Source organism: Pteropus alecto, unplaced genomic scaffold (genome assembly GCF_000325575.1).
Source record: "Pteropus alecto unplaced genomic scaffold, ASM32557v1 scaffold3, whole genome shotgun sequence".
In the NCBI taxonomy this organism is placed as follows: Eukaryota; Metazoa; Chordata; class Mammalia; order Chiroptera; family Pteropodidae; genus Pteropus; species Pteropus alecto.
In genome coordinates, this window is record NW_006442484.1 from 45,767,329 (window position 1) to 45,778,701 (window position 11,373).

The 11,373-nt window shown below is 51.0% G+C and overlaps 2 protein-coding genes across 2 annotated transcripts in view; both read left to right on the forward strand.

Moving 5' to 3' along the window:
* Positions 1-6: 6 nt before the first annotated feature.
* On the forward strand, positions 7-7,929 carry HOXD10 (homeobox D10). The gene is made up of 2 exons (XM_006921227.3): positions 7-5,626; positions 6,972-7,929. The coding sequence occupies exons 1-2, from the start codon at positions 4,672-4,674 to the stop codon at positions 7,247-7,249; spliced, it is 1,233 nt and encodes a 410-aa protein (XP_006921289.3). The 5' UTR covers positions 7-4,671; the 3' UTR covers positions 7,250-7,929.
* A 1,260-nt stretch (positions 7,930-9,189) lies between these two features.
* HOXD9 (homeobox D9) overlaps positions 9,190-11,373 on the forward strand; it is a 4,114-nt gene continuing 1,930 nt past the window's right edge. The window contains exons 1-3 of the mRNA XM_006921453.3: positions 9,190-9,275; positions 9,837-9,978; positions 11,168-11,366. Of these exons, the coding sequence (XP_006921515.2) occupies positions 9,190-9,275; positions 9,837-9,978; positions 11,168-11,366 (427 nt within the window). The remainder of the gene's footprint in view (positions 9,276-9,836; positions 9,979-11,167; positions 11,367-11,373) is intronic.

Here is an 11,373-nt window from a genome sequence, read left to right on the forward strand (position 1 = left end):
GTCTCCCCTCCCCCCAGGTCGTGCCTGGCGCCAGGGGCTACCGGTAGCAACCGGGAGGAGCAGGCAAGACTATGAGTTGGGGCGCCCAGGCCAGGCTGAGCCGATGCGGCCGCGGGCAGAGGCAAACTGTCCCAGGAAACATTTATACTCTAAAGCGTCGTGGAATGGGGAATACATTTGAAGCAAATGGGCTTTGCATTTGACAGACTCCTGGCCACCCTTCCAAGCCGCCTGCTGGCATTGAGCAAGGAGTTTGATTTTGGGACCAGCTCTTGGATGCAGTTTTCTTGCCGTGTGCAGTTCTAGCTCCCCTCCCTGACCCTTTTGCAAAGTCCCTGACATTGAAGAGGGCCTGTGTCACCATCCGCTGTCCAAAAAGGAGGTTCCAAAAGGGAGGGCTCCGGGGAAGTGGGCTTCTAAGGATGGGTGGCTGTCCCTTCTTGTCCGAAGTTCATTGTGAAGCTCACACAACCCCCGGAATTAGTGCCGGCCTGGTCGATTCCACTATCTCTGACTCCTTCCCGGCCTTGGACCAAAAGGCCCCGCCCGAGTCCACCCCTGGGAGCTGGCATCAGCTGCAGGGGTGGCTCAGGCGCCATGAGCACCCCTGCGAGGTGCCACCCAGAGGCGTGGGTGTTCCTTGTGGGCAACCCCGGCTCCAGCCTGTTAGACTATGGGTCCAGCCTAGCTATTGTGAAGCGACATTTCCTGGGACCTAACCCGGACCTCAGTCCACCTGGGGTGAGAACCCCTTTCTCCAAATGTCGTTGCATCCCTTCTTAGGTGGCTCGAGCGGAGGCACATGTGGTCTTGGGGAGGCGGGGTATGGAGTGCGGGGCTCTTGGCCTTGGCTGGCAGCCTTCTGCAGACTATGAGTGCTCAGTGGTCTGCAGTTTCTTTCCTCCTGGCAGCACCCAAGATGGGCCTAAAAAAGACCAGGGGATTGGACCAGGACTTCTGGGAGGATCATTCAGGGCTATAGGACTCTTAGAGGGTGGACACATATCTTGAGTTTCCAAGGTTTCAGATCTTGAAGTGGAGGGAAAATACTCGAAGTAGGAGTCTTTTGTGTCTGCAACGGAAAGAGGTTCCCTGGCCGCTGGCTCTTTTGCACATCTTCATAGACACCCTCGTCACGTTGGTGGTGGCTTCCCTAGCCTCCTTATTTGCTCCCTTGATTTCTTTTCACATTGGCTGAGAGATGCAGAGGGTAACCCAGAGGGGCGCCTTGGGGAAGCAGCTTTAAAAATTTGTCTTCATCCACTCTGGCCCCAAAGAGTGCCATAGCTCTGAGGCCACTCAGGGACAAATTCAGGGTGAACCTAGGAGCCCCCAAGTTCACTCAGGCCCGGCTGCTGCTCTTCTTGGTGACAGGAGAGCGCAGATGCAAGCCATTTCTTGATTACAAATGTTAATTTCTTGCTAAAGCAACCCTTTAATTTTTCTCTGGAAAGAGCTGTGCCAGGGAGAAGTATGTCTTGGTACAAACAGGGATATTCATCTCCTTTATGGTGCAATATTGATTTATTATTAATGATAACTGTTCCCACTGATCTAAAGATGATCGAGAACAGTGGCTATGCAGCTACAGTTAATACTCATAAGCAAAATAAAGGCTGTCCTTGAAAGCCACTGCCTTTTCATTCCATTTGCTTCATCTTAGCCTTAGGGTCTTAGGCAAACTTTCCATCCTCCCCTGCCATGATTGTTCTCTTGTATTAAAATTATTTTGTTTGATTTCTATGATAAAATCTTTCCGAAATATTGGCAGTCTCTGGCCTCAAGGAGCTGATCTGAAGGCAGAAATTTGAAAAAGAATAAAATATAACTTTGTGATAATAGATTCAAAATTATATCTGGAACACATTTTTATTTTTCTGAGTGAAGATCTATTTAAAACCAAATCCAATGTGGGAGTGACTTTGAGCTCGAAGCCATCAGGAGTTGAAACAGAAAAGCCCACAGTTCAGAAGGCAGATCCTGCCTGTCCTGGCTCACCGCAGACCTACCCGCTTTGCGAGGAATTGCTGTTTTTTAGCCTGGATGTTTTTTTCATGTATAAATAAAGATTATGAAAGGGCATTTGATGGGCATAAAATTCCTGATTAGATTGAACAGTCTTTCCTTTCACAAAGGATAGGGAGAATTGGAATACGGAGTTCCTTGTAGCTCCCCGGCCGAGATGCAAAGGGACAGTGCTGGAGCGCCAGGCTGGCGTCAGGGCGTCTGCCGAGAGCGCGTGTAGCGGGCACTTTGTCCAGCACTGGGCACGCTAATCTGTGGCTGGGATAATGATCTCCGCCTTGTGAGAAAGCAATTTTCGGGGATGCTGGTCAGTGGCTGTTGGCTTTAAACAGGACCTTAGCAGACTAGAGTCAAAAGTTGGGGGGTTTTTTCCCTCTGCCTTCCTCACCAGCACCACCACCACCCCCAAGCTTAAAAACAGACACTCCTTTTGAGAGGTAATATAATGTTTAAACCTCTGGCTTCGCCGGCCGGCATCCCATAGCCGGAGCAGTTAGAGGCACCCGGCTTTTAACCTGACAATGATGTTGTATTTGAACAGCTGCGTAAAGGTTTAAAAGGTCTGTCTCATTGCCACCGCGGAGTTTTTTAAAAGGGGTTATTGTTTGGGCGAGGGCACTTTGAGGCGACAGGCGAAGTCGTCCCAAGGCCGAAAATAATGTCCACCCCCTGTTTCCACTGGGCCAGGGGAGATTCCTTTTGGGAATGGGAGACAAAGGGTTTGTTGGAAAAGATTTTTGTGAAGGAATAAGTCCTACGGAATGCTGAGATGCTTTAATAAGCATCAGGCTCCAGAGAAATGTTCTGCTGAGGTGGAAACCCAATTTGCCCACAAGTTCAGTCTCTGGGCCTGAACCCAAGGCCAGCCCATGGCAGGGCAATGTGGGGAGAAGAAAGCACGGATTCCTTCCTGGACAGAGAACTGGTTCATCATCAGAGTTTGCAGGGCCCTTTTCCTCTCTCAGATGCAGGGAAGGGGATCCGGAAGTTGGAGGAAGGCTCCAGCGCCCTGGCCTGGCCCCTCAACGAGGGCAAGCCTTTGGAAATCAAGGTTAAAGCTCCCCGCTGCTGCCCCGAGGCCGGAGCTTCCAAAGGGCTGGTTGCCCTCCTGCAACTGGAGAATGAGGGAGGAAGTTGTTGGAGAAGTTTCTCGTAAAACTCCGAGTTTCCATGGTGGTGATGGTGGTGGTTCTTTAATGAGCTCCACCACAATCCCAAAGCAAATCCTCTTTATAGAACTTTCCCTCACCAAAGGAAATAGAGGACTAAGGTTCTTTCCTCACCTCCTTATTTTCTCTCTCCCCTTACCCAAGCAAATCCATGTCAAATAATTTTAGGAAATGTCCAAAACTATAAAACTCAACTTCTGACAAAGTATAGCTTTTAATATTTGACGATTTGTGTTAAAACAAAAATTGACCTTCTTGGTTAGTAGCGAAGGGGAAAAATCAATAGTATAATTTTCAATAATTCATAAAGCAAACGCCATTATGCTAAATCTTAACTATTAATCTTATCCTTTACAAAGTCTCGATTGATTTGTTAATAAAATATCTTCCCGTGTGTGGCAACAGCGGGTATAACTCTTTAAAAACCCTCAGAAGCAAGAAAATTACCAAGTAGCCCAAGAATGTAGATGAGAATTTTATTGATCGCCCTGATTCTTCTTAATATGTATTAATAAATTCCACAACCTTTTGTACCTTGCACTTGTCAGAAACGAATGCTTTTACAAAATCCATAAAAGGAAAACATATTTTTCTTTGCAGAAGAACAAAATGACACTCTGCATCTCTCTCTCCTGCTTGGCCCAGTCAGTTTTCTAAAACTTCTAGAGTCTGAGGACGAGAGTTTTCCTCCTTCTTTGAAAAAAAATATTATTTTTTCTCTCTTCCTTCCTCTTTGCCCTCTATTATCAGGGCGCGTGGGGAGGGAAACCTCAGTTAGTTCTTCCGCCGGGAACAGAAGGGACGCTTTCGCGGAGAGCAAACTGCTCGGCGAGTGATTGTCTCCGGTCTGAAAGCTCCCAGCGCCCGGCCCACAGAGGTTGGGGTGTGGTAACTCGGAGAGCCCAAGGCTCGGGTATCCCACTGGGGCACAGAGGGGCCTGGAGCCCGGGCGGGCAGGCCGAAGAGAAGGACAGCGCCGGGGCCGAGTCGGTCCTCGGGGCTCCGGGGCTGGCTAGCTACGTGGCCTCCCTGCCCTCGCGGCCCTTCTTGCCTACGCTCGCAAGGATACCTTGGCCACGTCTTTGCGCGAGAGATCTTTCCCGGGTACCCCTGGAGTGGGCGTCTCAGAGCCCGGGGAACCGACTCACCTTCCCAGGCTGCCCAGGACAAAATTAACCAGCTTGGGCACCCACCCCCGCCCGGGCCCTGGTCCTCTCGGGCGCGTTCTCAGAACCTGGGTGTGTGCGTGGGGAAATGCTTCTGTGTGCTGGCGCCAGCGCACTTCGGCTTCCCTCCCTGCGCGTGTCCTTCCGGAAACCCCTCCGGCCTAGACTTTCCTTTTGCCGGCGGGGCCCAGAAGCCCGAGTGGGGGACGCAAGTGGGGCGGGCGGGCCGAGCGAGTCCGGGGAAAGCTGGCGGGTGGCGGAGAGTGCTGGGAGGGTTGTCTCCAGCGCGCACTATCTCAGGCGCGTAGTAGATGTCGCTGTTGTCCGTACTTACGCGGCTAGCCGGCCGGGCTCTGGAGCACGTGACCTGCGAGGAGGCTGCGGCTCAAGGCCATTTTCAAATCTCATTGGCTTGGTTGTCATGTGGTCGGCAGAGGCATCCACAATTACACGGGGAATGTTTTCCTAGAGATGTCAGCCTACAAAGGACACAATCTCTCTTCTTCAAATTCCTCCCCAAAATGTCCTTTCCCAACAGCTCTCCTGCTGCTAATACTTTTTTAGTAGATTCCTTGATCAGTGCCTGCAGGAGTGACAGTTTTTATTCGAGCAGCGCCAGCATGTACATGCCACCACCTAGCGCAGACATGGGGACCTATGGAATGCAAACCTGTGGACTGCTCCCGTCTCTGGCCAAAAGAGAAGTGAACCACCAAAATATGGGTATGAATGTGCATCCTTATATACCTCAAGTAGACAGTTGGACAGACCCGAACAGATCTTGTCGAATAGAGCAACCTGTTACACAGCAAGTCCCCACTTGCTCCTTCACCACCAACATTAAGGAAGAATCCAATTGCTGCATGTATTCTGATAAGCGCAACAAACTCATTTCTGCCGAGGTCCCTTCGTACCAAAGGCTGGTCCCCGAGTCCTGTCCTGTTGAGAACCCCGAGGTTCCTGTCCCTGGATATTTTAGACTGAGTCAGACCTACGCCACCGGGAAAACCCAAGAGTACAATAACAGCCCCGAAGGCAGCTCCACAGTCATGCTCCAGCTCAACCCTCGCGGCGCGGCCAAGCCGCAGCTTTCGACTGCCCAGCTGCAGATGGAAAAGAAGATGAACGAGCCTGCGAGCATCCAGGAGCCCACCAAAGTCTCCCAGGTGGAGAGCCCCGAGGCTAAGGGCGGCCTTCCGGAAGAGAGGAGCTGCCTGGCTGAGGTCTCTGTGTCCAGTCCCGAAGTACAGGAGAAGGAAAGCAAAGGTCGGTATGAACAGAGTTGCTACCCCTGCGGGGCGCGCAGCCCGGGAGCCCGGCAGAGAGGGAGCACCTGGGTGCCCAGCGTCGAGCCCCAGCAGCCCAGGCAGGGCCGACTGGCTGGTGCAGCTCCTCTCAGCTTTTAGAGGGGGCAATCTCAGTCCCGAGATGGTCCCCGCTTCTTCCCTGTTGCCCTGGCCCTCCTGGTTGGTGCTGGCCCCACGCTGATGGCGCCGTGGCAGAGAAAGGGCTTGCCGGGTTTATTTTTCCTGAGCTAGATCTGAAATGCAACAAAAGAGTACAAATGAGACCTGCGGCTGGTAAACACGGCCCCAGAACCTCCTTTCTCCTGCTCAGGTTTGCAGTCCCAGCCTTGCCTTTCACCCAATGATGATTTCAAAGCGGTCCAAGGCACTGTGTTCGTGTTCAAGTGTGTGCGCCCCGCATCCTGCGAGCTTGGGGGCGGCAAAAGGAAGGAGATGGCTTGGCTGTTTGGTGCTTGGGTGGGGGGAACAGGGCTCCCTGCTTCTGCGGGGCTAGGTAACCTTGGCTTTGTCTGGGGAAAGTGCCACAAGCTTCGCAATCCATTTGCAAAGTGGGCAAAGGCGAAATCGGGGAGAATGGAATTCGCATGGCCCATCCAGCAGAGCCAGCCTTAGGGCTGGGCTAGGGCAAAGAGCCAGGGGCTCTGGTTTTTTGAGAAGGAACCCTGCCCCCGTGCTCTCCCCCAGTGCCCAGAGGTGGGGCACATTAAGAAGCTGCATTTCTGGGGGAATGCCTTTGTGTGAGGGCAAGAAGGCATGAAAATTCAGGAAATTCTGGGGAATACAACAATGCCAAGGAGGGCTGGGAAGGTGTATTCAGTTCCTTGGTTATGTTTTGAAAGAGAATGAGCACCTATCAACCTGGCTGTGGGGCTCCTCACCTGCCTAGGAGAAGTGGGGAAGAAGTGTCAGACTTGGGGATCTAAGGGAGCAGTGGGGTTGGTAGGCTTGTCCTGGCTATGGCTTACTTCTTCCACTCCAGCCTTGTGATAAGCTGACCGTTTAGAATATTACTGGGAAGATCCTGAAGTTTACCGTTGTACTAATGTTTTGTGCAGGTCAGAAAGTTGAGAGAGAACCCTGACACAGAGGGCGAGAGTACCCGCCCATCGTGTCATTTGGGGCATTTAAACTAATCTGGCAACAATTACAAATCCCTTCCAGGCCCACCTCATGTAAGTAATGTTTAATACCAGTATTTCCCAAAGCGGCCTGGCTGCCAGCGGGGTCATGGCCAAGGGTACATTTGAACAGATGGAGAAAAAAAATCTTGATATTTTTTCTTCTTCTCCCTTTAATTTTGTTAGAGGAAATCAAGTCTGATACTCCAACCAGCAATTGGCTCACTGCAAAGAGTGGCAGAAAGAAGAGGTGCCCTTACACTAAGCACCAAACGCTGGAATTAGAAAAAGAGTTCTTATTCAATATGTACCTCACCCGCGAGCGCCGCCTAGAGATCAGTAAGAGTGTTAACCTCACCGACAGGCAGGTCAAGATTTGGTTTCAAAACCGCAGAATGAAACTCAAGAAGATGAGCCGAGAGAACCGGATCCGAGAACTGACCGCCAACCTCACCTTTTCTTAGGTCCGAGGCCCGTGGGAGGCCAGGATTGGAGAGGGGGCACCGAGTTCCAGGGCCCAGTACTGGAGGACTGGAAAGGCGGAAACAAAACCTTTATTGCTCTTTGTTTTTTGTTTTGTTTTTCTGCTAGAATGTGACTTTGGGGTCATTCTGTTCGTGCTGCAAGTGATCTGTAATCCCTATGAGTATATATACATATATATATTAAAAAACTAGCACGTGTAATTTATTATTTTTTTCATCATAATGCAGGGTAACTATTACTGCACATTTTCATTTGGGTCTTAACTTATTGGAACTGTAGAGCATCAATCCATTCATCCATCCAGCAATGTGACTTTTTCATGTTTTTCCTGACACAAAAGGTCTGTGTGTGTGGTTAGTCCATGAGCTCATGGCATTTTGAATACATCAGTACTTAAAAGTTCTGAAATTACATATATATTTAAAAAAGATTAAGAAAACTCACAAACTTTGGGGGGAGGGGGACTAAAAAGCACATTATAATGTATCTTTTCACAAATGAATTTAGTATTTGTCCTTGGTGAGATGGAATATTGACGACTTATGCCTTGTAGCCTTTCCCTTGTGGTGCATCTGTGGTTTGGTAGAGTACAACAGCAACCTGTCCTTTCTGTGCATGTTCTGGTCGCATGTATAATGCAATAAATTCTGGAAATGAGTCTGTTCCCTCTGCTTTCTGAAATGGAAATATGTTATGGTGGAAACGAAAGCCTTTGGTGAGATTATCTTCCTGTTAAACTGCTTGTTTGGGGCAGTTGATGGGAGGAATAGAGAGCAGGGGAAGGGATGTGGAGAGACAAGCTGGAGGAAGCCTAAGGTCCTGAAATTTGGCAGTGGTATGAGGAGTGATGCACATTATAATGTATCTTTTCACAAATGAATTTAGTATTTGTCCTTGGTGAGATGGAATATTGACGACTTATGCCTTGTAGCCTTTCCCTTGTGGTGCATCTGTGGTTTGGTAGAGTACAACAGCAACCTGTCCTTTCTGTGCATGTTCTGGTCGCATGTATAATGCAATAAATTCTGGAAATGAGTCTGCTCCCTCTGCTTTCTGAAATGGAAATATGTTATGGTGGAAACGAAAGCCTTTGGTGAGATTATCTTCCTGTTAAACTGCTTGTTTGGGGCAGTTGATGGGAGGAATAGAGAGCAGGGGAAGGGATGTGGAGAGACAAGCTGGAGGAAGCCTAAGGTCCTGAAATTTGGCAGTGGTATGAGGAGTGATAAGCTAGTCTATGTGTGTTGTTTCCATAGTTGGAAAGAAGGGGAGTCCTCTCTCTCTCACCCCCCAGTGATTGAATTGAATTCTCAGTAGTTTGAGTTTCCTTCTAGCTCGAGCCTGGTAAGTAAGTAAGCCTGTGCCCAAGATCTTTTTTCCTCAAAGCTCCACACTTGTGTGTCTTTCTCTCTTTGGTTTTGGTTGTGTTCTTTTTAATGCTTTCAGTGGGGTCTTGGCAATTTCTGGCTGGCGTGCCATCTTCAAGGGCTGGGTTGGAACCAGTCTTGCCCACCTGGAAGCCGCTGGGCCTCCATTGCAGGAGCAAGGACAAGCAGCAGCTTAGCATTGCATCAGATCCAAATTCTGCCCTTATTCTCTCATTCTCACTCTCATCCCAAGCTCAAGACAGCCAGGCCACAGTAAAGCAGAGGATGGGTGAATTTTCCCATCCCACTTTGCCCTAGTTTCCTTGTGAAAGGATTTTAATGCTCAAGCATTACCTTTTTGTCGCCCACATGATTTTTTTTTTTTTTAAAGGAAGGAAAGGTTTTCCCCAGTCAATCCTCCCTCTGTTTAATTACTAAATGCTGGTTAGAGCCACTGTATCTGGGAAGCAAGAAAATGTACAAAGGGTGACTGGAAGAGAATTTGCAAATGAACATGACTTTCTATGAAGTCCAGTGTTCCAGCCGTCACCATGGCTCGGAAAACTCCAGCTTTCACTAGTATATATACTACAGGATCCTCAGCCCAAGAGAGTCGAGACTTATCTAGTCCTACCAGGTAGAAGGGAGAAGAGGCCTTGGGGAGGATTACTGACCGAGAATTCGTTATCCCAGGTTTTAAGGAGTCTCCAACAGCTTCAAGCAGCATCACAAAACACGTTCTTGTTATTTTTTTTCCTAAATTCAATCTATTTAGGGGCTCTAAGCCTTAGAGCCCTCATCAAGGGAGCCTTTGGTAGACTCCATATTTACTCAGAGTTTTTAACTTCCTCTTCAAAACCAAGAACCTTCCCCAGTTCCGAGACAGAATCCTTTAGGGGAGCCATTTCCTAGGGGTGAGAGAGAGCCGGCTCCAAATGAATGCCAGGTTGGGAACACTGATATCCTTTTGCCCAGACCTCCATTGGTTGGGCAGGAGAGAGTGGGCAATTTTAACTTCTTCGTTCTCTCCCCCACTCCCCGCAATGTGGGGAACGCCATTAGCTGTAGAGAGCGGGCCAGGTCTCGGAGAAAAAAAACCCGCGCTACAAGCAAAGGCAGCTCCTCTGGAACAAAATCAGAAAGCCATTGGCAAAGGCAATCAATCAGACCATAAGTAGCCATTTCCCTCTTCCTTTAGGGCTCGAGGTGGGCTGGGAGCCCTCCAAGGGTGCGCTAAGCAACTTGTAGAGCGAGAAATATATCCGCCGCCGCCCGGCGCCCGGCCGCTTTTGTTTCGGCTCCCAGCCGGGCTTTCGAGGCTTTGTACCATGGATTTGGGAGTGACAATGGGCATCATTTCCCTCAGATTCAAGGCTGCCCAGCCTTACCACTGAAGGCAAAAAAAAAAAAAGGAGAATTCAGAAGAGAGTGGCCCAAGGGCCAGGCCGTTTTTAAGATATCTCCGGCATCCACTTGGAGGCCTCTAAGTGGCAACCAGTCAAAGCGGCCCTGTCCCGGGAGATGCGGTTCGCACTGGCCTCTTGGAGGCAGGGTCGGGGCGGCGGGCGGGATTGGGCCTGTGCTAGCATTTGGGTTCTGCCCTATGGCGAATTCTCTTCCAGGGCCTTTCCAGCAGCCCTAGCGAAGTCAAGGCACCCTGGCCGCCAGTGGCCGCGCGGTGCCGACTCGCCAGCCTGCTGGCAGTTTGAGGGCAAACAGAAACCCTGGCTGTGGCCGCTGCCGCGGGGTCAGGCTGCCCCAGCTAACCCAGCGGGCCGTGGCGTGTGCTTAGCCTCACGTCGGGGGTGTGTGTGGCTGCGCGGGCGTGTGTGAGTGTGGTAGGGGGAGGGGGCCCTTCGAGCTGCTCCATCCGTCCGTTTTATTAGGGACACATTAATCTATAATCAAATACACCTCATAAAATTTTTATTGAAAGGCATAATATCATTACAGAGGTCTTCCACCTGTTTTAAACAACACGACAAGCTGTGAGAGATCGTGTGTGTGGGTCTGTGTAGGGGCGGGGGTGGGTTTGGATAGCGAGAAGAGGCACAGGGAGAAGAACTCCCCTCGGGCGCCAGGGGGCCGACTCTGAAGGCTCGGCTGCTTGGGGCCGCACCGGCTGTGCGCGACCCCGGCTGCTCCCGGCTCTGGCCAAGCTCTCGGTGAGCCCAGGACGCTCAGCCGGTAGCTGGGAGCCCAGGCGCTGGAGAGGCAGCGCTAGAACCGACTGCAAGGCTGAGGGCGGCAAAAAAAGAGGTGAACAAATAGTCCCAACGCCTCCTCCAGCTTCAGTCGGGCGTGTGGTCCCAAGTAGTTGCGGGCCTGGCCAAGCCAGGCCGGGCCAAGTCCAGCGCACAAGGCCAGGGCCCGCGGGCTCTAATTGCGGCGCTTATGTTGATGATGATTTTTTTTTTTTTTTTAAATCACAGCAGCCCCCAGTTTAGCGGACTGATTTACTCCTGGTATTGGTAAATATGATCACGTGGGCCGCGCGACCAATGGTGGAGGCTGCAGCCTGCGAACTAGTCGGCGGCTCCGGCGCCGGCCGGGAGCGACGCCGCGGCGGGCAGTGTAACCTTGGGTGGGAGCGCACGGCGCCTCAAAATGTCCTCCAGTGGCACCCTCAGCAACTACTACGTGGACTCGCTCATAGGCCATGAGGGCGACGAGGTGTTCGCCGCGCGCTTCGGACCTCCTGGGCCCGGCGCGCAGGGCAGGCCCGCAGGTGTGGC